The sequence below is a fragment of the Cyprinodon tularosa genome, unplaced genomic scaffold (assembly GCF_016077235.1).
Source record: "Cyprinodon tularosa strain WSP-4 unplaced genomic scaffold, ASM1607723v1 ctg703, whole genome shotgun sequence".
Classification (NCBI taxonomy): Eukaryota; Metazoa; Chordata; class Actinopteri; order Cyprinodontiformes; family Cyprinodontidae; genus Cyprinodon; species Cyprinodon tularosa.
In genome coordinates, this window is record NW_024039456.1 from 207994 (window position 1) to 235680 (window position 27687).

The 27687-nt window shown below is 40.7% G+C and overlaps 1 protein-coding gene across 15 annotated transcripts in view; it reads right to left on the minus strand.

Annotated features, from left to right (window-relative positions):
* The window catches only part of ppfibp2b (PPFIA binding protein 2b), a 156930-nt gene that overhangs the window by 82860 nt on the left and 46383 nt on the right, over positions 1 to 27687 (minus strand). The window contains exon 1 of one of the 15 annotated variants that reach the window (XM_038268583.1): positions 26984 to 27144. The exons of 13 other annotated variants lie outside the window; for them this stretch is intronic. Coding sequence is in view for 1 of the 2 variants with exons in the window: in XM_038268582.1 (XP_038124510.1) it covers positions 15101 to 15148 (48 nt within the window). In the remaining variant the exon portion in view is untranslated. Of the gene's footprint in view, positions 1 to 15100; positions 15647 to 26983; positions 27145 to 27687 lie in introns of those variants that run through there. One more of the 15 variants, XM_038268582.1, reaches the window with a different exon arrangement.

Here is a 27687-nt window from a genome sequence, read left to right on the forward strand (position 1 = left end):
GGGCCATGGAATTTGACCTTTCACAATCTTTGAATGCTGATTGGAATTTTGGGACATTTGTTTCAAATCATCACAAATTAAAAAAAAACACAAATAATGGTTTGTATGAAGTAGCATACTATTACAGCCTAAAATGCAATCACTGCAAATCGAAAGACTTTTTCATGATACAAAAGACCATACACCGAAGTCAACTCAACTGACCCTAATTTGCTTGCGCTGGTCCCCCCTCTAAAAGCACGGAACACTATGCCTTCAAGTCCTTTACAAGGCATTTCCCCTGAGTTACAGCAAAGACCCTAACCCGGGCCCTTTCAACCGGAACCATAACCAGAAAACTTGACACTTTTTTCCCCGACATCCTAACAACAACCTGGATTCTCTTCCTCGCCGGATACTGACATCTCAATACAAAACGCTTAAATGATATTTTGAACTCCTTCCCAACTAAAATCCGGACTAAATCACCTTTTTGGCCTGGTTTGACGGCACTAATCGCACTCCGCATGAAGGCTGTCCCACAGCAGAAAGGATACTCTGGGCTTAACACAGCAGGGGGAAAGATCTCTGAGGAGTAAGTCAATAAAGACGAAGCCCTAGGTCCCACTTACATAACCTGATCTGCTCAAGGAAATGTCGGTCAGCTTGCTGGTGTCTAACAATTTTTAAACACCCGCTGGTCAGCTCCATCGCCACCATGCTCAAGTCTGCCCTGCAATCGATCATCAGTGCCAATGAAAAATCAAAATCACCACCTGCCTACAATCCCGTACACCGCCCTTCGCCATAACCCCTATCACCTGATTGAAGTGTCTTTTGCAAATTTCTGGTTTAAAGGAAACAAATCGTCTCCAGTCCTGATCCCATCCCACATCGCCTGTTAACAGTCCTGCCTTACGGCAAACCCTCCACTTCATAACTGCCATCATCACTCTCTCTTGGCTGAACTGTCCACCTTCAAAATGTATACACCCATCGTGAAGAATGGCTGATCCTAACATTCAATAATCTCAGGCATTTAATTACCATTTCAAAATACTGGGAAAAAGCTCAACTCATTGGGCTTAACACACCCTATGAAACTCCAGTGCTGGCTTCCTCCCAAACAGACCTCATTCAGTCCAGGTCGGTCATGTACACCATTTTTCTTGATGTGCATTTGACCCATTTTACACGGTCTCCCCTCAGAGCTTGCATCCTCGACCCCCTGCTGGTTCATCCTATCTTTCTGGCGCCTCAGGTTCACATCAATCATATCGTCCAACTTCTCACGTACACCACGGTGTGGGCCCCAAGGCGCTGTTCAGGACCGGGACTTACAATCTAGAGTGACTCCCCCTTGGCATGGTCAGTGAAATTCAACATCATTTCCTGAGTGGGAAGACACAGCTCTATCTTCCTTAAAAACACCCCACGCCCTCAACCATGCTTCCAAAAAATGCTCATCCAACACTTAAACTGTAATGGACAAGACCAAATTCTAGTGGGAACAAAATCTACTTACCACTGACATCCCCCCTTTGATTGAAACCATAATTCCCCTCACCTCAGGTAAGAGGGCATCTTGAAGACCTTGTACTTTCTCTCGAGATAACACCTTACCCGTCCGCATACCTTTCACCCTTTACAGCAACCATCAATCGCCTTCTGCCAGCTTCTCTCCTGTTGACTGGAGGCTGCATAGCTTCACTTTCCGCATGTGAGTGAGTGTAACAAGACATTCATTGGGTCCCTTCCCAAAACCATTAAGGCATTCTCATCAAGCGCGTCCAGCTCGTAATCATTCAAAACCCCTCACACACCCCACCTGCAGCAGCTCCACTGCTGCACCTCTGGAAAAGAGTTCAGTTCAAATCCCTCACTGATTACAGTTTCACAATCTCTTCCCCTCCATAGACTGTTGAACCTTTCTATCCCATCCGCAACTCTTGACCTATTACCACCATTATTTCCTTCATCAAAACCATGTGCAACTTTTCACTTTAGCCCTTAAATTGGTTCTCTCCATTGAATTTTCAAAACCGAGTTTTTTCCGTATCAAATCCAAACTAAACCACTGCAAATTGCCATTTGATTTATTATTTTCCCCTGGTAAGTGTTTCAATTATGACGACTGCTTTTACATTTATTGTTTTTTATAATCCTGAGTGTGGCCATTGAATTGTTAAATTATTCTATCTGCAAAATTCATGCCTTGTCAGAGTAAACGCATAATTGTTTTTCTGTAATTACTTGCCTTCTCCAATACAAAAATTAAAATATAACGAAGGGCCTAAGTCTAAGCAGAGTTCAAGAAAATGCCAAATATTCTATGTTTCATCAGTAGAACATGAATTGGGGCCATACAACACCTGCAGCTACCCTCCAGTCAACATGTTTCATCTTTACCAGGGGTAAGGACCATCACCTGTTTTTATGTTCAAAAAGTGGCATTGACACCCAACTAATGGACAGATTATAACCATGTCTTTCATAGTGTCTATTGTGTGTGTGGTGGGAGAAGCACTGGAACCCAGCTGCAGTTCACTCTATTGTAATTCTTCCCCCAATTTTTATGAAAACTATTTGTTCTCACAAACAATCCTTTCCAGTGTGCGGTATAGCCTCTCTGTGCTGTTGTAGCATTTTTACGACCGACAATCTTTCCTTACCCATCCCTTACCTATTAATGTGTCATTTGGACACAATGAGCTTGAGTAGAAAGAGCCTCTTTCCAAGTGAGGAACTTTTGGGGTTCTTGCCCCTTCCGTGCCAGTGTCGATGGTGTATTTTACAAGACCCAAACTGGTCATCTAGTATGCATGTTTCCTCCCATGATTGTTTAGCCATATTTTTCTGGAGCTGTAAAATACCAATTAACAGGGTTTTGGCAAAAGTGGTTTGAATAATTAGCTGTAGATGGGTTGTGGCAAACCAGGGGTCCTTTTGTATCCTTTTCTCATACCCCAATTTTCAGCCTATGAGAAAAATGTCCACTATGTTGTAAAAACTCAAAATTAAAACAGAATAACAATCTGGAAATATTCAGTTTGTATGAATTATGAATATTTGAATTTCAAACTTTGTAATGGAAATACAACATAACACTTTTTTCAGCTTTTCTAATTTAATGACTCAGGCCTATCATGATGTAAAGGTAATTATAATTAATAAAATTATTGTTGCTTGGCTTACCCACATCCAGGAACTGTACAAACAGGATAAAACATTAAAATCATGCAAGCTCATTTTATTCAGCATTTTCAGTCCTCACAGAAAACCCACAGCAGGCATAAAATAAACCAAGGGAAAAGTAAGAGAACAAAATTAACTTGGAAGACTGATATAAGACAGTCCTAAAGGAAAGTTTATCTGGATTTTCATGATCCAAGACGGAATCGAGGACGTGACTCCAATGGGACAAGAGCGCTTAAATGTTATTTTGACAAACTTGGCCGAACAAAAATAACGGACTTATTTTCCCTCCCCCCCTGGTTTACAAATGATAACTTGCCGGGACTCATGAAGCTAAGGCCAGGTTCACTTGAAAGAAACTTAAAGAAGTAAACAGGGGTAAATCTTTGACAAGTGAGGAAAAGTCATGAACTCAGATTAAACGAATATAAAGAACTAATCACTAAAACTAAATCCACTTACTATTCCAACCTGATCTCCTCACACGAAAGTAATTCTCGGACTCTGTTTTTGGTGTTTAACAATATTTTCAAATCCCCAGCTTCTCTTCCTCCCCACCTATGCTCAACCGACGCCTGCAATTCGATTATGCAGTTTTTCAATGATAAAATCAAAATAATTCACCAGTGCCTGCCTCCTATCCTGTCACCCCTTCCCCTATAACCCCTTCACCCTGCCAGCCTTTTTGCAGCTTTTATCTCCCTACCCTCTCCGATATTTCTGATTTTATCAACAAATCTAAATCTTCCACCTGCCCACTTGATCCCATCCCGTCTGCCCTGGTTAAATCCTGCCTTCACGCTCTCCTCCCCTTCATAACTGCCATCATCCACTCCTCTCTTGGTTCTGGAATTGTTCCATCTCTTTTCAAAACTGCTATTATCACTCCTATTGTGAAGAAACCTGGACTAGATCCCAACAATTACAATAATCTCAGGCCAATTTCAAATTTACCTTTTATTTCAAAAATATTGGAAAAAACAGTCGCTTCTCAACTTCATTCTCACTTAACTCACAACAACCTTTATGAACAGTTCCAGTCTGGCTTCCGTCCCCGTCATAGCACTGAAACCGCCCTCTTAAAAATAATCAATGATCTTTTAATAGCAGCTGACTCTGGTCTAATTTCCATTCTCATTCTTCTTGATCTAAGTGCAGCCTTCGACACAGTTTCACACTCTACCCTACTCCATCGACTTTATACAATTGGCATCACTCACACTCCCCTAGCCTGGTTTCAATCCTATCTTTCTGGCCGCACTCAGTTTGTTCAGATTAAGTCATATCGTTCCAACTCCTCTCCAGTTACCACCGGTGTTCCCCAAGGCTCTGTTCTAGGACCCCTACTTTTTATCATCTACATTCTCCCCCTTGGCAATATCTTTAGGAAATTCAACATCAATTTTCACTGTTATGCGGATGACACCCAGCTCTATCTTTCCTGTAAACCAAACTCTTCACTCCCACCTCCTTCATTAATCTCCTGCTTAACCGAAATAAAATCCTGGTTCACCTCCAACTTTCTTAAACTGAATAATGACAAGACCGAAATCCTCTTAGTGGGAACAAAATCTACTTTATCCAAAGCTGACAGTTTCTCCCTTTCATTTGACAACTCCATAATTTCCCCCTCACCTCAGGTCAAGAGTCTGGGTGTCATCCTTGATAGTACCTTGTCCTTCTCCTCTCACATTAACAACCTTACCCGTTCCGCTTACTTTCACTTACGCAATATCAATCGCCTTCGCCCCTCTCTCTCCACTAGCTCCACCTGCACTCTTGTTCATAGTCTGGTCACTTCCCGCATTGATTACTGTAATTCTCTTCTTTTTGGTCTTCCTCAAAAATCCATTCACAGGCTTCACTCAGTACAAAACTCAGCAGCTCGCATCATTTCTAGAACCCCTTCTTTTCATCACATCACCCCAGTCCTGCAGCAGCTCCACTGGCTACCTGTGAAGTATAGAATTCAGTTCAAAATCCTCCTACTTACTTTTAAAGTTATTCACAATCTCTCCCCTCCATACCTTTCTGATTTACTTCAAATTTCTACTCCCTCCCGCACTCTTAGATCTTCTTCTACCACTCACTTAGTTGTTCCTTCAGCCCGTCTTAAAACCATGGGGAGCAGAGCTTTTTCACGTTCTGCGCCCACACTCTGGAACTCTCTCCCCTCTGACATCTGCAAAACCGAGTCTTTACCCGTATTCAAATCCAAACTCAAAACCCACATGTTCAAGATTGCCTTTTTATTATGATTTTATATTACTTTCCTCTGTGTAATTTGTGTTGTTTCTTTTAATTATGACGACTGCTTTCTACCATTTATTGTTTTTATATGTACAGTGACCTTGAGTGTTTTGAAAGGCGCTTGAAATAAAATGTATTATTATTATTATTATTATCTAGATTTAAAAAAAAATTCAGTGCCTTGTCCAGAGTAAAACTGCATCAGACTGAGGGTGGATCTCTGGCTAAAGTAGGGAAATTTACTTTGCATCTTTTCTCCAAGTACTCAGAACTATCTAAAATTAACAGGGTGCAGCTGAAGCCTGTCTAAGCAGAGTTCAAAAGCAAAACTGTCCTTTAAATTACTTGTCTATGTTTCAACCTTCAGCTATGATGCACAGATATGGGACATTACATTAACAACATCCTGACTAAATTAAGCTACCTCTGCAGGGAGGGCAGGCTCAGTATTACAATGTTTCCAGTGCTTTACCAGGGCTGGTACCATCACCTGTTTTTAACATGTTCTTTAAAAACAGTTTGGTTTTTCATAACCTCAGACCCAACTAAGTGACATGATTATAACCTAATTCTTCTTTAGAAAATGTCTAATTGTCCCTCTGATATAGAGTGAGGGAGAGCAGCACATGGAGGACACCTGGTGCAGTTCACTTTAAAGAAAATATTTACTTCAAAAAGATATCCAATATCACCAAACCTTAATTTATTGACAAACTAAAAAAAATTGAATCTAACAAACAAGATGGCAATGGCATTTCCATTGTCATCAACATAGACACTTCTGGTGTCTGTTGTAGCAGTGCTCTATACCACGTACCGGCTAATTACTTTCAAATTATCAACCCACCCATTAACACTGAGGTGGTGATGGTACCATGAACAGCAAATAGTAGTAGTAGTCGTAGTAGTTTAAGAGCCTTTTTCTGTTGCCCAAGAGTGAGAGTAATTACTTTTCAAGAGTTTCTTGCTATCCGCATGCCGATAATGGGGATATTTACAAGACCAATCATGAGATGCATCTAGATATGCATGTTGGAATCCTCGCCAGTAGAAGAAGTTGTTTATTCACCATATTTTTCTGTGGGAAGCTGTCCAAGTGAATACAATTACAGCTGCAGCAAGCAGAATAATGTTATGAATAATGTGCAGGTGGAGCAGTGGTTAGTGAGCATGACCAGCCTGTGGTCCTTTGCTGTATGTCTCTCCCCCTCTCTCATACCCCAATTCCTGTCAGCCTACTGTCAGAAAAATGAGCCACTAGTGCTGTAAAAACTCAAATAAGTAAATAATGTTATGAATAACAAATCCTGAGAAACAGTTCAGCTTGTTATGATAATGAATATTTGGATTTCAAACACTTGGTAATAGGATTACCAACCCTTAGACACCTTGTAGTCTTGCAGCTTTGGTCTGAATGAATGGAACTCAGGACTCATAAATCAATGTATGTAAAAGGTAATTAATAATAATAATAATAATAATACATTTTATTTGAAAGCGCCTTATCACAACATCCAAGGACACTGTACAAGCAGATAAAAACATTAAAAACAGGAAGCTAAAAAGTACAAGCATAAAGATGCCACAGAAAACAAAACAGCAGGAAGTAAAATAAAACCAAAGGAAGAAAAGGAAGAGAACAATATTGAAGTAATGCGTAAGAACTAGATGGGATAAGACTGTCTGAACAGGAAAGTTTTGAGTCTGGATTTGAAAAGAGGGAAGGAGTCCAGAGTACGGAGATCCGGAGGGAGGGAGTTCCAGAGGTGGGGAGCAGAGCGACTAAATGCCCGGTTCCCCATTGTGACAAGACGGGCCGAGGGAACGAGTAATTAATAAGAGACTTATTTTTTCCCCACCACAGGTGTTAAAATGATGTAACTTGGCAGTCGGGACCTCATGGACACTCCAAGGCCAGGCTTAACAGCTCAGTGATGCATGAATCTCTAATAGCACAGTACACAGGGGTATATCTTGGGTGAACAAGACTGAGGAAAAGGCAGAACTCTGAGATTGAAGAACAGAACCTGGGTCGAAGTTGTGGGAGATGGAAGACAAAATCTGAAGAACGGGCTTAAATTGACAGCCAGGGCAGATAAACTATGCCAAGCATGGAGAGGCAGAAAAACGCTGAAAAACCAAAGGAAAAGTTAAGAGAAGGTAAACAGTAGGCAGAAGCAGAGTTGATGTACAGAAATCCAAAGCCAGAAGAATATCCAACCAGGGCATGGGAGAACAGGTAAATCCAGGAGGCAAAACCTGATTGCGATCAGGCAGAGAAATAAACTTGTACTTTTGCTCACACAGTGGCTTTCAATAATCTGGCAACTCTTGCCAGCCAGAGAGCAATATGTAAAGCCAGGATCACAGGTGGGATGAATGGGCTATGAATAGGAAGCAGGCTTCCTATTCAAACAACTGCAGCAGCAAGGAGCAGGGGGATACAGGAATACCGCAGACAAATAGAGCAGAATCAGGACATTTAGGAAGCCCTGTAATAATTATCGGTGATAGACCAGAACACATGAAAGCCAGAGCCTGAAAATGTGTGGCAGGTATAAAGTACCTGGCCCTTACTGACATCATACTGATGACTCAGTGTGGAAAAGAATACAAATAGTTTTGCTTTCCAGTCAAACAGTGTCCTTAAGCTAAATGCAAATTCCCAAAAAGCTAGATTAAGAAGGTTTGTATGCATGCTTATGCTGTTAGGCTTACAAATCCTACCAGCTCCTTCAGTTGGGGCAGGGATATTACAGTTTTTCTTAACTTTTCTACAACTGTGGTGTGCACAGAAAGAATATTAAGTGTTAGAGGCAGAAAAAGTAGTGAACTATTTTTGGTCAGCAAAGGACATAAGACTGAAGACTTTTAAGACTTTGTATATACACCTCTGATACATTAGCTGTGGTGAGAAAAGTTAGATTTTTATAGATGGAGCCTTCTGATGTGACTAAATGAATGTGCTGAACTTATCTCAGTATGATTAAACACAAAGATAGTACAGTACTCAGAACTTTAAATTTAGTTTTGCAGCAATGTTACACTGTAACCTCTGGTGAATCGCTCAAGTGGAAAAGCTGCTGTAATCGCTGACTTTCCCGTTAGACTTCGGGAGAGCAGAACCATTTAAGGATGGTGACACAGCACTTGAGAGGGCTGATAAAGAAAACCAGGGCGGCCTGTTTTTATCTGTCTGTCATCGCCTAGGGTGAGGATGGAAGTAAAAGAAACAGAGCTATAATCTCCGAGGAAATGTGTGGAAATTTTCTATGGTCACTGTTGGCAATGCTGTCCAGGTTATTTAAATCTAATCTCTGTGAAAAATGCTTTGTGTTGTCAGATGTTTTATTTCTAGCAAACTGCCACATAACCTTGTACGAGTTAGGAAACTTGTTCCGCACATATATTTTTGTATTTCTAAGATACATTAACAGCAGTGACTCCTTTAATTTTAATAGCTTTTTGAAAAAGAGGAGAACTAGGGTAAAAAGCATCACACATTTATAAATAGAATAAATCTTTTCAAGAAGTGTACGCTAATTATTTACGTTAGTTTAGAAGGAAATTAAAAAACAGTAAAGCAGAAAAAGTGAGAAAAATATATATATTAACTAGCACTGACATCACTGTTACCCCTGTCATGGTTTCAAAACCTGTAAAACAATCAACTGCACCAGTCTTAAGGATAAAAGTCCTTGGCGTGAGATAAAGTGTTGGTAGTATTGTGGCTTTATAAAGCATAGGTTAGGGCTGTAGCACTAAAATGCATCAGAACAAGTACAGATATAAGAGCATATCATTAGTGACTTTCAACAGTCTAAACTCGATTAAGATTCTATGGTTACCTCAGATGCTGCCTCCCCTTCCAGACATGAACCAGTTATATTTATAGGGGGGCTAATGATCTTATTTTTTATAGCATCACATAAAATCATTACTGCAGGGGGAATGGACGGTTGAAAAGAGCTATGGCTCTGGCTGAGTTTGGCAACTGGATTAAAAAAGAAATCTAGGATTATTCTTATTCTCCTCTATTAATTGTATAAAGCATTAAAATGTTTTTCCAGATAAGGTAGGATTTCTGTAGGTATGTAGAGTTTTGTTTTTCGAAGGGGCTACAATGTAAAAGGCAGTAAGCAGGGAACTAGTAACCCCATCAACAAAATCATCAATTTGTGAAGGGGAATAAATTAAATGGATGCTCTCTGCAGGACTGTTTAGTGATATATAGGAGAAAAAAAGTGGAAAAGATTCTTTAAAATGTAAAACCACATTATCTGATAATCTGCTAAAGTGAAACCTTCTTTTAGGGGAGGATAACTCTGTTAAAGTAATTATAAAGGTTACTAAAGGTGGTCAGAGAGGACAGGGAATACAGATATTTCTTAATATTCAATGCCATAAGTCAGCACAAGATCAACAGTATGAAGATGAGAATATTCATATTTTAAACACAGCCAATCAAATCAGACTTGATTCATTGTCATTATAAATCAAGTCATTCATAACGACAAACCAGGGGTAGTAGACGTCGGTCAAAGTGTCACTGTCCTGCAGCTTTTGCATGCATGTCTTCTTCAACACACCTGAAATGGTAAATGGCATGTATTTATATAGCGCCTTTTTTCAAGTCAGGAGGCTTGACCAAAGCGCTTTACACTACATTCAGTCATTCACACACACACTGATGGTGGCAAGCTACATTGTAGCCACAGCTGCCCTGGGGCTCACTGACAGAAGCGGGGCTGCCGTACACTGGCGCTACCGGGCCCCCTGACCACAATCAGTAGTAGGGATGCACGATATAATCGGCCCCCTATCGGTATCGGCCTGTATCAGCCTTAAAACTGAATATCGGACATCGGCCACCCCACCGATATTTAACCCGATATTTGATCAGCTTCTGAGTTTCTACTACTTTTTCCTCAAAAACTTCTTTTTTACAGACTTAAAAACTTCTAAAGACGAGGGGAAAAATATTGATACATTAAAATATCCCAATATCTTCATATGCTGATATATTGCCATTTAAAAACACCATATCAATCTCTTTTACTAATGAAATATTGCTGAATGTCATCGAAATTTTGCTATGTTTTTATATTTTGATATACTGACGCGGTATCGATCTATTTTACTAACAAAATCTCACAAGAATTTGCAAAATATCATGAGAGTTTGTAACAGAACGATGAAATTTCACGAGATTTTGAAAGTAAAATAGATCGATACCGCGTTTTAAAAAGTCAATTTGATATCAGCATATGAAAATATATAAATAAGTGTCAGAAATGGATAACAAAACTGCTATTTTCAATGACTACTTATTTTTGTCCAGCTTTAACATCGGTATCGGTATCGGTTATCGGCTACATGAGTTTTAAAATATCGGCATATCGGATATCGGCCAAAATCCCAATATCGTGCATCCCTAATCAGTAGACAATGCAGGTGAAGTGTCTTGCCCAAGGACACAACGACAATGAAAGTCAGAGCCGGGGCTTGAACCATCATCCCTTCGATTTCAGGGCAAACTCCAACATCCAACGCCACTGTCGCCCCTGAAACACAAATGGTTAATAGCCAGGCTTCTACTGAATTTACAGACATTGCAAGGATGTATGTGTGCCTTTTTTGTTTCAGTTGTGATGGAGCAGGGACACATGCAAAAGCTGCAGGACAGTGGTTTGGCACCATCCCAACTTTCTAAATTAAACCTAAACAAGTGAGAGGTGTCAACACTAAAGCTTCCTCCAGAGGAGATTTTGAGATACCACTGAGAAGAAACTTAAAAAAAAAAAAATCGATCCTGCTGGATCCTTAGTCAACCCTGCTCTCCATTTTAACTGTGATTGTATCTAAGCAGGTTTTGTATATCTACGCTTGAAGTATGAATTTGTTGTATGTGTTGGGTCTGTCTCAGGACTAAAGATGTAAATTAGCACTTCCTGATAAAATAAATAGATACATACTAAAGTTCCACATATTCACATTATACAAATCTGAAGTTCTGCAGAGGGAAAATATACACTGAGAAACTGTCATAAAAGTTATGGCTGCTGGAGTGGGTGGAACTCAGATAATGATCCCAGTGTCTAAGAATGCATGACAGCATGAAGCCTACCACCCACTTTTTAGTAAAAATGTCTTGCTGCTCTATAGAAAAAAAAAACCAAACATGTTCCTTATAAATTATATATATGGATCTTGTTAACTAAAAGTACAAAATATCCAAGTTTCGTTGCTCTCAATATTCTATACAACACCTTATTAGTTGCAGAGTGAAACAATGTAATTGTTGTTGGAGGTAGTAACGGTCATCGGTCTAATTGTGGCTCTGTGACTGTGTTCCCAATCTAGGCTACCAAAAGCAACAGGACAGAATGTAACTAAAGAGAACTGCATTTGATTGGAGATGAAGAGGAAAAACAAATTAAGATGTTGAATCCAAAGATGAAATAGTTTGGAAATGTCATACCAAAGCAGGGTAAAATTATGTGAATACATGTTGATTATCAAAACATGCAAAATACTGGGCAGGGAAAGGACATGCAAATCAATGTATTTAAAGGTATAGTGGAGGATGTTATTTTTCCCAGGTGGATCATCAAAATAATTGCTCCTACTAATTGTCAATCATTCTGGTGATATGTTTATGTAAGGCCGTCCTACGTGCTCGTCCGCATTTTCACTTGCTGGTGGCGAGTGCGACTTTTTGGAAAAAATGCAAATCTTCTTATGGAAAGTAAGCTTGTATGAATGATGCAAACAGCAACTTTTAAACACAGCGTTCATGAGTAGAAATGGGCTTGTGCACGCTCTTGCATGGGTTTAATAGGCGTTCCCAGTCAGAAGCGGGTAAAGGGTTTTGCATGTGCAATTTTTACGAAAAAAGAAGAAGGCTTGTCTTTTCAGAAATTCGCAAAAATCCTCCACTATACCTTCAACACCAGCAATCAGATTGATCAAGCCTGAAATACTTTGCAGGTGCAGATCATCTTTTCTTTATTTAGCATCTTTGAAAATCAGTTGGATACTGGCATGTAAAAATTCGTGCAGCCAAAGAATCAGAAGAAAGTGAAGGAGAGATGACAGATGACAGAGAGGGAGAATACTTAATATGCAATGTAACATATTTTGACAGATGGAAATTAAAGCAGCAGTGCAAATTTTCAGTTGATGGATTAAAGCCAGTCAAAAATGGAAGCAATGCCTTATCTATTGTGAATAAAACTTCTTGTGTCCAGAAAAATGATTCTAGAGCTCCATCGCAATTAGTGACTTCTTCAGTAGTTATTCATAGGGATGTTGTGTTACAATTATTCATCCGCACACTTTCAACCACAATCATCTGAATACACAGAAAAGCAGCTCACAATAAGTCACATGGACATAATTAATAAAACAAACTGTTACATTTATGAACAGGAATCCGTTCCTTTTCCACAGACTAGAGGAATATTGCTGTGTTTATTAACTGTATTAAAGCTACAGTGTGTAATTTTCAGCGACATCTAGCGGTCAGACTGCAGCAACATGAACATCTCCCCCCCACCGCTTCTCCCCCCCAACAGTACGGCGAGCGTTACGGGACAAAATGTCTTCCACGACGTCCGCATCACCTACCTTCTCAAGTGATGAGGTTTGTTTACATAGATAATTTTAATACTGCCATCTATTGTTCAGTACCGTCTCAGTTCATCTCTCTCAACTTGCCGTAGTTACTTTCGAGCGTAATGGGCGATCTCGCAATCGCTAGTTTGTTGGCTCTGCGCTGCCGTAGCGCAAAGATGTCTGCCTCCATGGCCGCGAGACCCGCTCCTATGTAATTATAAATAACGAATTCTAAGGCAACGCAAATATTAAGGTTAAGAGGCTGAGCTCGTAGATGATGATAAATAACATAGTTATGTATAATATATTACATTTCTGACTGTATATCCCTGTAATTATTACACACTGTAGCTATAAGAGTTATATTGTTGAATAAATAGCTTCATGCTGCACATCAGTGGCACCTATTTTCACCTGCTATTCTGGTAAAGTAATCGGTTTTTTTCTCTGTTTTGTCATAATGTAGTTAAGCAAGGTTTTTTTACGATAAATTTTCTCCTTTATCTTTAGAAACTAAATAATTTTTTCATCTTCCCCTTCAATTAAAAAAACAAAAAGGGAAATGTTTTATATATTAAAATGAAAATAAACTGGTTGCTGCTTCTGGGGTTTCTGGATAGATGATTTGGTGGATTTTGAGTGAGAACGCTTTCAGAAGCCAAAATGATGACCTCTACCATTTACCATCTACTGAGTTGTGTTTTCGAATAACAGTCATATCATATGGAATTAGTCTTGATTTTTGTTTTTCAATCTTAACATGTACAGATAAGGACCTTAGCCCTCACTGATCTCCACATGGCCACTTTACACCAACCACTGTGCAAATCCACTCCACTCTCCCAGTCTCTTTGGTAAATGCCAGTACTGGACGCAGTAAAATCTGCTCTGCTTTTGCATTTATTATCAAGTGAGAAAGCAGTTTTTGCACGTTTTTTTTTTCCATTTATGGAAACTGCATCAGGATATATTTCTTATTGTTGATCGGTATAATATAAATTAATGTGATACAAACAAAAAATGCAAGCCTTACTTATTGCCAAGCTGACAGTTATTTTGTAATTTTTATAAAACTAAAATAATATTTATGTTTGGTTTAAGAAAAAACACATAAAACTACATAAAGCCTGCAACATCAGTCAACTGACAAACACTGCAGCTGTAATGTATTGGAAAAGTCAACATCACCATTACGGAATCAAAGTATAATGAGGAATATATTGCTATTGAATTAAAGGCCAATACTCATTAGCAAACACAAGACGACTATAAATAATTGTTAAACAAACTTTTCTTTAATTAATGTAAAGAAACGTCTGGAGTCTAGACCTGCTGTGTGCAATGTTACTAATCCTCTGTAGTGTGACCTTTGTCCTGAAACTGTGTAGCTAAGGTCATGGCCAAGTGTCTCTAGCAAAAAAGATCTGCATTATCAATGGGACAAACTAGGAAAAAAAAAAGAATAAAACAATATAAAAAGTTTGTGCCTAAAAAAAAAAAAATCCAAAAAAGCCTGTTTTATTTTAAGTATGTAGTAACGACATAAACACAGTTGGGAATGTCGAGATACGCCCCTTTTTTTACTTATGACAATAGAACATATGTCCTAAAATAAAGATCAATACAATCGATTAAACACGCAATGATAAATGCTTAACCAGAGATGACATCTCAGATGGCACATTCCCTCACTGATTAAATCTTGCAGGATCGGCCACAGCCCTGTCAATTGCCATCAGCTGATGGATCACGCTTCTAATCTGATAACAGCTCTAGTCAGGAGTGTCTTCCCAACGCCACGACAACTTGAGATGCAGCTCAGCTTCTGAACAGTAAAGGAAATTACATCTGAAAATAGTCTGTCACCAGGAAAGAACACAATGCAAGCAAGACAATGACATGCATCACAGAAGAGTTCCTACTTTCCCTTTTTAGCAGCAGTTTTCTTGTTTAAAGCCAATGAGGGGAAAAAAAACCTTTAGGGCACCAATCTAATGCATGGAATCTGTAACATGGACAGACATGAAAAAGACAAACATGAAAAGGACGCAGCCCTCACCTTTTTAAGCCAGGAGAAGTGCCTGTAGAAATCAATGGAAGTCTCCATGTTCCCAGCCCATCACTGGCAGGGCTGGTTCCTTCTGTTTCTGGTGGACTGTGTATGTTTAGTGTATGTAAGTTTATCACCAGACAGTAAGAGTGAAGTCACTAAGTGCTGAATAGCATGCGAGTACTGTTGCGATGTTCACAGCTGTGGAGGAGGAGGGTTTTATGATCTCTGCCTCCTGAGAGGGACAACTCCCCTCTACTCACCCCCTCCTTATTCTCCCTTTTCCTTCTCTTAATGTCACTCTTTCCCTAGAAACTACTCTTCATTCCAAAGTTTCCAACAGAATAATCGTTCTCTTCCTCTGGACAAACACTGCCTCCTCTGTCCCTGTTTCTTTCTTTCCTTTTAGAGCCCTTTTCCTCCATTTTTTTCTCTCTTTCTTCTGTCCGTCCGACAGCCAAATGGCCGAGTCCAGGGAGGAGGGGGTTAGTGGGAGGGTTTTCCCTCCCTCTCTCTATCATCTGTTCTTCAGTTTGGGTCCATCGGATGCCAGAAAACTGAACAAAGCAGCAACAGACTTTGGGATCAGCATAGGGAAAACAAAGTTTCTGTCCCTCTTTTTATCAAGTACGAGTAAGAGTGCTGGAAAACAGAGTGTGCAGGAGTCTCCTGTCTCTGTGTCTCATCAATCTTTCTTTTAAATACTCGCCTCAGGTCGCATTTCCTTTACATTTTACAGACAAGTTCATGTCAACAATGTCAAGTCATTTGTCTTGATGACTCAGAAGGCTGCACAGACCATGCACGCACCACAGTTAAATGGCATAATATTGACCAGAATTCATGTCCTTAATATCAGAAAGCAAATTTACATTTCTGTTTTGTAGGTTAAGCTTCACAGTCAAACTGCAATTTATTAAACAGCAACATTTTTGTCGTAAATTTGAGTTATTCATAGACATAGCTACAAGTGAATTTGCTTTATAATGAAAACCCAGCAGGACTTTACAGCCACTGGGTCATCTCTGGGCTGCAAATAACTCAATAACCTGCCACAGTAGATTGATTCATGTAGTCTGTTCTCGACCACAAAAAAACAAACTTGTCTGGTTATCAGTTTGTACCCATGTTCAAGAGCAATTTAATCTATGCTACAGGACAGCGAGAACTTGCTTTGATTCTTTGGATTCAAAAAACATATTTTCAATGCTTGAGATGCTGTAGAAGGACCATAAGCAGCCTGTCCATCCTCAAAATCATTTAATAGGAAGAATCAAACAATTATTTAAGAAAGATTGGCAAAAATACTTCTACTGTTATGAACCAGAGACTCCCGGCGAATATCAAAACACCCAATGGCAATGCTTACAGCAGTATGTTGTACAACTAGTTATATGTTTAGGGGGAAAACACTTTGAAAAAAGTCATGTACTGGTTTGCATAGCTTTTATTTAATGACCTAAAACCATCAAATATGAGAAAAAGGGAAAAACCAAAGAAACCCTATGAAAAGGAAAACTGCACCAACACCCTTTGCAGCACTTAAATACATTTGATGGTAGATATACAAATCAATCCGACTTCCAGTCAGGTTTTCATGCTGATCACAGTGCAGAGCCTTCCCTTCTTAATGTGATAGATGACATCCATATAAATCCAGTGTGTGGAATAACCGATGCTGGCATTACTGGACCTTTGTGCAGCATTTAACACTGTTGATCACTATTTTATGCACATGGGAAATGGGGTCGGCCTCTCTAGTTCAGTACCGGATTGGTTTAAATCTTAATTGAAGAACAGGAACTCGTATGTCGGTAGGTAACTTTACATCATAGACAACAATAAATACACCTGGCATTCCCAAAGGTCCCATCTCAGTGCCCCTCCTTTTCAATGTCTACATCATTGAAGTCAAATATACTGAGCGACAAAAAAACACATTTGCTACATGCCAAGGTTAAATGTTCATTAAAACATATTGAAATTAAAATAGCCTATTGAACCAAGACCTAACACATTGTTTTTTCAAAAAACACAATATTAATATTTCCTTGAAATTAAATCCTTAAAAGAAATACTTTGTTTTGTTAACATCATCTGCAGAGAAAAATGTATACTTAAAAACTGGAAATCTACGGAGCCTCCAAACAAGAAACATTGGATCAACGAACTGTTGTCATACTGTACTCCAAAAAAAAATTCTCCATTCGGTACGAAGGGCATTGGCTAAATTTGACCAGATATGGAGTCCTTTCTTGGACATTTTAACCAGTTAGACCTGAGAGACTGATCCACATTAATTTTCACAGCGTTTCAATTATTCCAATATTTTTGTTGTGCTCCCTTTCTGTTAATTCTGACCTTTCAAAAATATGGTTAATGCTTAATATAGTATTACTACAGTGTACATGTGTTGCTACATGGAGAGAGTGGGAGGGATGGGTGTTTTTTGTCTCATTTTGTTTAGTTTTTTTTGTCTTTAGGTTTCAAAAATAAGAAAAACACCATTGTACATTGGATGTAGATTTTATTTGGACAAATGTTCTGAATAAATATACAGTGGGGCAAAAAAGTATTTAGTCAGCCACCAATAGTTCAAGTTCTCCCACTCAAAAAGATGAGAGAGGCCGGTAATTTTCATCATAGATATACCTCAACTATGAGAGACAAAATGAGAAAAAAAAAAATCCAGAAAATCACATTGTCTGATTTTTAAAGAATTTATTTGCAAAATATGGTGGAAAATAAGTATTTGGTCAGTTACAAACAAGCAAGATTTCTGGCTCTCATAGACCTGTAACTTCTTCTGTAAGAGGCTCCTCTGTCCTCCACTCGTTACCTTCATTAATGGCACCTGTTTGAACCCGTTATCAGTATAAAAGACACCTGTCCACAACCTCAAACAGTCACACTCTAAACTCCACCATGGCCAAAACTAGAGAGCTGTCAAAGGACACCCGAAATAAAATTATAGACCTGCACCAGGCTGGGAAGTCTGAATCTGCAATAGGTAAACAGCTTGGTGTGAAGAAATCAACTGTGGGATCAATTATTAGAAAATGGAAAACATACAAAACCACTGATAATCTTCCTCGATCTGGGGCTCCACGCAAGATCACACCCTGTGGGGTCAAAATGATCACAAGAACGGTGAGTAAAAATCCCAGAATCACACGGGGGGGGGGGACCTAGTGAATGACCTGCAGAGAGCTGGGACCAAAGTAACAAAGGCTACCATCAGTAACACACTACGCCGCCAGGGACTCAAATCCTGCAGTGCCAGACGTGTCCCCCTGCTTAAGCCAGTACATGTCAAGGCCCGTCTCAAGTTTGCTAGAGAGCATTTGGATGATCCAGACGATGACTGGGAGAATATCATATGGTCAGATCAAACCAAAATAGAACTTTTTGGTAAAAACTCTACTCGTCGTGTTTGGAGGAGAGAGAATGCTGAGTTGCATCCAAAGAACACCATACCTACAGTGAAGCATGGGGGTGGAAACATCATGCTTTGGGGCTGTTTTTCTGCTAAGGGACCAGGACGACTGATCCGTGTGAAGGAAAGAATGAATGGGGCCATGTATCGTCAAATTTTGAGTGAAAACCTCCTTCCATCAGCAAGGGCATTGAAGATGAAACGTGGCTGGGTCTTTCAGCATGACAATGATCCCAAACACACCGCCCGGGTAACGAAGGAGTGGCTTCGTAAGAAGCATTTCAAGGTCCTAGAGTGGCCTAGCCAGTCTCCAGATCTCAACCCCATAGAAAATCTTTGGAGGGAGTTGAAAGTCCGTGTTGCCCAGCGACAGCCCCAGAACATCACTGCTCTAGAGGAGATCTGCATGGAGGAATGGGCCAAAATACCAGCAACAGTGTGTGAAAACCTTGTGAAGACTTACAGAAAACGTTTGATCTCTGTTATTACCCTGTTATATAACCTTTGTTGGCAATGACAAAGTATTGAGATGAACTTTTGTTATTGACCAAATACTTATTTTCCACCATATTTTGCAAATAAATTCTTTAAAAATCAGAAAATGTGATTTTCAGGATTTATTTTTCTCATTTTGTCTCTTATAGTTGAGGTATATCTATGATGAAAATTACCGGCCTCTCTCATCTTTTTAAGTGGGAAAACTTGCACTATTGGTGGCTGACTAAATACTTTTTTGCCCCACTGTATATATATATAAAAAATATGTATATATTAATATAAATATTATTAATGAACTTTTATTATATAATAAAGTTATTGAGATCAATTTATAAATTAAAGTGCATGTTTGGATTGTTATGCTTTTTGATTTCCCCCTTTAATAATCCAAGCACACTGGGTTGTCTAAGGAGGCGGAGTGCACGAACTGGACTGTGCAAACGCTATGCGCAGGTGTCAGCAGAGGCTGATTGAAGCCAAAATAAAGGAGGGAAGAAGAGGGGAGCTGAGACTGACACTGCTGAGTGAGGGGCCGGTGGGATCCGCACACCAGGGACAGAATATAGGTGAACAGATGACACAGTCAGGGCAGAAGTCCGATCCTGTAAGTAGCGCTCTGTCTCGATCCTACCTGCCCCTCGATCAGCAGCGGTAGCCCGCAAAGTCACAGCAGCGCGCACATGCGGCCGTGGCCTGTGGGTCGGTTCTAATGGTAATTAAATATCATCCAGGGGGTCATGGCAAAACAATTTGCGGGCCGGTATCGGCCTGCGGGCCTTGAATTGACATACACTATATTGCCAAAAGTATTTGCTCACCTGCCTTGACTCACATATGAGCTTAAGTGACATCCCGTTCCTAATCCATAGGGTTCAATATGACGTCGGTCCACCCTTTGCAGCTAGAACAGCTTCAACTCTTCTGGGAAGGCTGTCCACAAGGTTTAGGAGTGTGTTTATGGGAATTTTTGACCATTCTTCCAGAAGCGCATTTGTGAGGTCGCACACTGATGTTGGACGAGAAGGCCTGGCTCTCAGTCTCCGCTCTAATTCATCCCAAAGGTGTTCTATCGGGTTGAGGTCAGGACTCTGTGCAGGCCAGTCAAGTTCATCCACACCAGACTCTGTCATCCATGTCTTTATGGACCTTGCTTTGTGCACTGGTGCACAGTCATGTTGGAAGAGGAAGGGGCCAGCTCCAAACTGTTCCCACAAAGTTGGGAGCATGGAATTGTCCAAAATGTCTTGGGATGCTGAAGCATTCAGAGTTCCTTTCACTGGAACTAAGGGGCCAAGCCCAGCTCCTGAAAAACAACCCCACACCATAATCCCCCCTCCACCAAACTCTACACTTGGCACAATGCAGTCAGACAAGTACCGTTCTCCTGGCAACCGCCAAACCCAGACCCGTCCATCAGATTGCCAGATGGAGAAGCGCGATTCGTCACTCCAGAGAACGCGTCTCCACTGCTCTAGAGTCCAGTGGCGGCGTGCTTTACACCACCGCATCCGACGCTTTGCATTGCACTTGGTGATGTATGGCTTGGATGCAGCTGCTCGACCATGGAAACCCATTCCATGAAGCTCTCTGCGCACTGTTCTTGAGCTAATCTGAAGGCCACATGAAGTTTGGAGGTCTGTAGTGATTGACTCTGCAGAAAGTTGGCGACCTCTTCGCACTATGCGCGTCAGCATCCGCTGACCCCGCTCCGTCAGTTTACGTGGCCTACCACTTCGTGGCTGAGTTGCTGTCGTTCCCAAACACTTCCATTTTCTTATAATACAGCTGACAGTTGACTGTGGAATATTTAGGAGCGAGGAAATTTCACGACTGGATTTGTTGCACAGGTGGCATCCTATCACAGTTCCACGCTGGAATTCACTGAGCTCCTGAGAGCGACCCATTCTTTCACAAATGTTTGTAAAAACAGTCTGCATGCCTAGGTGCTTGAATTTATACACCTGTGGCCATGGAAGTGATTGGAACACCTGATTCCAATAATTTGGATGGGTGAGCAAATACTTTTGGCAATATAGTGTATGTGCTCTACATTTCCCCTCTAACTCTGATCCCATTGAACAACAACATACACTCACCGGCCACTTTATTAGGTACCCCATGCTAGTAACGGGTTGGACCCCCTTTTGCTTTCAGAACTGCCTCAATTCTTGGTGGCATAGATTCAACAAGGTGCTGGAAGCATTCCTCAGGGAGTTTGGTCCATATTGACATGATGGCATCACACAGTTGCCGCAGATTTGTCGGCTGCACATCCATGATGCGAATCTCCCGTTCCACCACATCCCAAAGATGCTCTATTGGATTGAGATCTAGTGACTGTGGAGGCCATTTGAGTACAGTGAACCCATTGTCATGTTCAAGAAACCAGTCTGAGATGATTCCAGCTTTATGAATTGGCGCATTATCCTGCTGAAAGTAGCCATCAGAAGTTGGGTACATTGTGGTCATAAAGGGATGGACATGGTCAGCAACAATACTCAGGTAGGCTGTGGCGTTGCAACGATGCTCAATTGGTACCAAGGGGCCCAAAGAGTGCCAAGAAAATATTCCCCACACCATGACACCACCACCACCAGCCTGAACCGTTGATACAAGGCAGGATGGATCCATGCTTTCATGTTGTAGACGCCAAATTCTGACCCTACCATCCGAATGTCGCAGCAGAAATCGAGACTCATCAGACCAGGCAACGTTTTTCCAATCGTCTATTGTCCAATTTCCATGAGCGTGTGCAAATTGTAGCCTCAGTTTCCTGTTCTTAGCTGAAAGGAGTGGCACCCGGTGTGGTCTTCTGCTGCTGTAGCCCATCTGCCTCAAAGTTCGACGTACTGTGCGTTCAGAGATGCTCTTCTGCCCACCTTGGTTGTAACGGGTGGTTATTTGAGTCACTGTTGCCCTTCTATCAGCTCCAACCAGTCTGGCCATTCTCCTCTGACCTCTGGCATCAACAAGGCATTTCCGCCCACAGAACTGCCGCTCACTGGATGTTTTTTCTTTTTCGGACCATTCTCTGTAAACCCTAGAGATGGTTGTGGGTGAAAATCCCAGTAGATCAGCAGTTTCTGAAATACTCAGACCAGCCCTTCTGGCACCAACAATCATGCCACGTTCAAAGTCACTCAAATCACCTTTCTTCCCCATACTGATGCTCGGTTTGAACTGCAGGAGATTGTCTTGACCATGTCTACATGCCTAAATGCACTGAGTTGCCGCCCTGTGATTGGCTGCTTAGGAATTAAGTGTGAACGAGCAGTGGACAGGTGTACCTAATAAAGTGGCCGGTGAGTGTATGTTACCATAGATATGCAGATGAAACTGCTGTCATTATGATTTCACCAGGTGACTATAACCCATTATTTGTGGGTAACTTGATACCGGAAACAAACACGTGGATGGGACAAAGTTTTGTTGGCTAAAAAAAAACAAAAAAACTTGAAGTTATTTTTAAACCAAAACAACAGCGTGAAAATGCAGCTGAGGTTAATCCAGTTAGAAAGCAGCAATCAGGCTCTAAATCTGGGTGTAGAGACAGAAGCAGATCTGAACCTTCAGAGGCTTAAGACAGGAACAAAGTCGGACTTCTATGATGCTGTATCATGATAAAACCAGTGATTAATAAACGTAGCAAACACCAAACTCAGGTGTGAGAAAAGAGGCCTCTGTCTGGACAGAAGATGAGGGGGTCCACACAGATACCATAGAGGAACGAAAACATTGCTCTGTAAAATTCACAATGAATTTTATAATTTCTGAAACACAAAAGCAACTTTAAAGTCGGCCATCGTTGTTCGTGCATGTCTGTTAAGTCAGAGTTGAGTCCTACATTGGCTCATCATTGTTAGGGTGACCAAACATCCTCTTTTGCCCAGACATGTCCACTTCTTACATTCTGTCCGGGGGGGTCCAGTGGGGGAATATAAATTCATGTATATGTTCAATTTTCACAGTTTTTCATGGGACCATAATCATAAGCTTAAATTGACTGGCGCTTTGCCAGAGGTGTCAAGTAACAAATACTACAAATACTTTGTACAAATACTTTGTTACTGTACTTAAATACACTTTTTAGGTATCTATACTTTACTCCATTACTTATTTTTCTTCCTACTTCTGACTTCTAATCATTACATTTTCACACAAGTATCTGTACTTTCTATTCCTTAAAACAAACGTTACTCGTTACTCTTGGCTTCTGTTTAATGTTTCTAAATATTTATTTCCCGTCATGTGCTCCATCCAATGCAGATCATTGGCTCCACCCACATCTAGTGAAAACTAGTATGATTGGATGAGTCATAGAACGCAAACACGCATTGGTTAGCTAAAGGAAATCATCAGAAGCAAGCAGGAGTTCTTCAAACTGCTAACGTGAATTGTCTGTGCCATGCTACAATGTGGGATTCAGAAAAAGATGTTGAAATGTCTGAAAGGTCGGACACAGGAGAGAGCGTATCGGGGATGGAGACCAACCAGACCTCCCTCATCCTTGGCCCTATCTGACTGAATTTCACAAGAATTGAGCTTTCAGTTCATATAGTGGCATTTGGCTGGGTTTTTTTTGTATTTAAAAGGTTACGTTTTACTTTTATACTTTAAAGCTACAGTGTGTAATTTTCAGCGACATCTAACGTCCAGACTGCAGCAACATGAACATCTCCCCCCCCCCCAACAGTACGGCGAGCGTTACGGGACAAAATGTCTTCCACGACGTCGGAATCACCTACCTTCTCAAGTGATGAGGTTTGTTTACATAGATTATTTTACAGATAGTATTTCATTAGTCTGTGTAGGGTATAGATTTCATGTAGACTTAAGATAATAAATATACCCGTTATTTTTTCTACATCGTTGTGACGTTTTGGCGAGCTGCTTTGCATGGTGATATAAACAGACAAAGTAATTGTAGTCATTAGTTTAACAGCGAGATTGTGTTCGCTGGAAGAATATATATTCCCCGTTTACAGAGTCCAAGTCTTGTTTGTGGCACGGGGGTTACAAGGCGAGGAAGAGGGCGAGGAAGAGGGCAGAGAGGCCAGGGTGGGCGTGCAGCCAGGGCCAGGCGAGGGAGAGGTGCCAGCGGGGTGACTAGAGCAGAGGAGGAAAGGCTTGAAGATCTCCAAAGGAGCCGGAGAGAAGAAACCGAGGTATATATCCAGAAAATTATTTTACAGAAAATTACTGAATCATTACCTGTGAAACGTCAGGGACGTTGCTGAATAAGTATACTGGAGAGTAACAGCATCATCACGCAGCATGTTATTGTAATGGGAGATCTCCCAATCGCTAGTTTGTTGGCTCTGCGCTGCCGTAGCGCAAAGATGTCAGCCTCCATGGCTGCGAGACCCGCTCCTATGTAATTATAAATAACGAATTCTAAGGCAACGCAAATATTAAGGTTAAAAGGCTGAGCTCGTAGATCATGATAAATAACATAGTTATGTATAATATATTACATTTCTGACTGTATATCCCTGTAACTATTATACACTGTAGCTTTAAGTAGTTTTTGGAGCACATACTTTTTCACTTTTACTTGAGTAAAGAGCTCAAGTTGATACTTCAACTTTTACCAGAGTGTTTTTAAACTGCAGTATATATACTTCTACTTAAGTAACAAATGTGTGTAAGTTTGACACCACTGCGCTTTGCACAGAATATTACTGTGTAGGTACCAGATCTGCTCGGGTCCTGCGCATGCCAATGATGTCACGCTACATGATTGGCTGAATGTCCTGGTCCAGTCAAGAGGGAGAGCACCATGTTCAGAGCTGGCACACATTTTTCAGTCTCTAATAAAGATGCTGGAGACACAAAGCTCACATGGACACTGAAAAACCTAAAAAATCTGAGTGAGGTGCAGTCTCCTCTGCAAAGTTGATTGATCCCTTTTTTATAGACCTGGGAAAACAGAGGATGCTGTGTTTTCTAATACAGAAGAAGTCATATTTAGAAATTTTTTTTATTTTATTTACATATTTTAAAAGACAGTCATAATTTTGTTACTGGTTGTTACAGATTTTGTTTTACTACAGAAGTTATTTCAGTACAATTTAGGGATAATATAGGATGTTCATTAACCTCTTGGAAGCATATCTGAATCTGTCTCGGCGCTGGGCAAAGTGTTCTCCTTTTTGGTCACCCTAGTCCAGGCGTCTTTAATGTTTTTCAGTCCAAGGTCCCCCAGGCTGATGGCCAGATGGAGCGGGGATCCCCTAATTATATATATCGAATGAAATTTTGTTTTATCAACCTCGTCCTATAATCGCTCTTTTACTGATGGAGTAATGCAACGAAAGTAATTTCTTCCTGGGATTATTAAAGTGATTCTGATTCCTGGTTTATGGGACAGGTGTTGAATGAAACGGTGTCCAGCTTGAAAGAGCTCCCTGTGTGTCGCTGAATGTGTGCAAGACATCTTCTGCCTCCATTTATCTGTTTATGACAGTGTGTTGAATTCATCTTAATTTGTATTTAAAGAAATTTCAATTAGTGAAATAATTGCAGGGGGGAATATATAAAAAAAAAAAAGCCTAATTAACCAAAACTTTCGCGACCCACATGCAGTACCTCCGTGGACCCCCTAGGGGTCGCGGACCCCCGGTTGAAGTCCTCCGCCCTAGTCTATGTAAACCTGCCAGGTAAGCAGATTGGTCTGTCCACACCAAGCCAACATGGGGAGGTGGTTTTGCCGACTCTTCATGTGGACAAGACCCCCCATCTGGTTAGGATGTAAACAGGAAGCACCCAAATCCTGGCTTTGCTGGTTCAGTCAGTTTAAAGCAAAAGAGTGCAAATTTATGCAAACAACTAAACATGAAAAGAAACATTTTTCCCAAAAGGATGTTACTGGTCAGGAAAACAACTTTCTAAATAGCTTGTATCTGCATTTGAACATCTCTGAGTCAGCTGTAATGAGTGGCAGTCACAAGACATCTTCTAATCCTTCCAGTTGTATCCCAGGAGAGAAGCCCCAGGGTTGAAGAGTAATTACCAGGCTCAGGCATCTTTGATCCTGCTCCTTTTGGGTCAGCGGTGGCGGCGGTGGTGTGCGTTTGTTGGGGGGTGCATGAGGAGTAGTTAGCTTTGATGATCTGCCAGGCCGTTTTAAAAATATAAACATGATTGTTCACTGTTGTGCTGATCATCCAGACAGTTTCTTGGTTCATATCAGGAAAAATTAGTCAACTGATGCGTGTTGATAGTTTTTTCAAAAGCTTGAGAAATAGAGTCTATAAGTGAGGTGATAATATTCGTCTAAACCTCGTTATTAAGCTTTGACTCTCTAAACTTGTCAAGTTTAAATGCTATCAGTGAGTCTAAATGTATAACAGAATAAAACTGTAATGAGTTCATAACTAAGATTTGAATTTGTTGCACTTAACAGTCATATTTTTCTAAAATGGTCCCCCTCAATGGTGTGCAGCGTTCTCTTTAATCACACGTGAAAATAAAGGTTACAAAATGCGTATTCATGCTCAGAAAATAATCAGCGTCTGAAGTGTAAAATGGGAAGAAGAAAGTAGCAGGAAACGGGAAGCAGAAGACAAGACGAAAGGTTAAACGAAACAAAGAGCAAAAGGAAAAGGGGAAAATGAGCCGTGGGTGAGAGCTGCATGGGAGACATCTGCTGCTGAGACAATGCAGATTTAAGAATCGCTTTCTCTTTTCAGCCGCTCCCATCTATTATTCTGAGTACAGCCTGACTTTCTGCACAGAAAACAGCAGCCTCTGCAGGACAAAGCCCAGCAACACCAGCTCAACCAGCTATGTGTACAATTTAAGCCCAAAAAGCATAAAAGCTTCCAGCCTAAACCCCAACTTTTTTTACTAAAAATAAAATTCCCCATTTAAAAGTCATATTAGAAAACAAAACCAGTGACTTTGCTTTAAACATTACAAGTAAACACTTCTAACTGTTTAGAGTAATTTAAACTTACCTCAGAGTCACAGTCCTAAGAAATCAAGTCCTGCTGCCAGAGACTTGGCTGCTTGAATGAAAAACTACCTCATTTACATCTACAAAACAGACTTGCATGAGAAAACAGAGGGTGGGTGCCTGAACATGCACAGCCTCAGTGAGAGGGGAGAAAGAAGAGGGGGGAAAAAAGAGAGGTAAAAGCTGACGTGAACAGAGAAGTAGTTATGACTGAGAGGCCACTAAGGGCCGAAAAACGGCGTGAGGGAGGGAACGCAGTGCAGGAAGTCAATAATGGCGAGTTGTAATAGTGTCTCCAAGGACAACGCAACAGAACATGTTCTAACTCTACTTGGTCCTTCAGTTTTCTGGCTTTCCAGGTGAGAAATACAAAGAAGGGTAAAATGCCAGGATAAAGATTCATTTACTTTTCAGATGCTTTTTTTCACGAGTTACAAGATGATAAAATTATATTTATAATCAACAATGTATAATCAACTGTCACAAATACAGAGCAACAAAACTCTCTCCATTTAACCCATTCCCTTGGGGAGCAGTGGGCTGCCATTGTGCGGCACCTGGGGAGCAGAGTGGGGTTAAGGGTCCTGCTCAGTGTTCCAGAGTTGAGGCTTTTGGAATCAAGCCAGGTATCTTGCAACTAGGCTCGGACTGGTAATCTGTGATACCGCGCATTTGCCCGGTGGGCCGGTCCTAATTTCAGCGTGA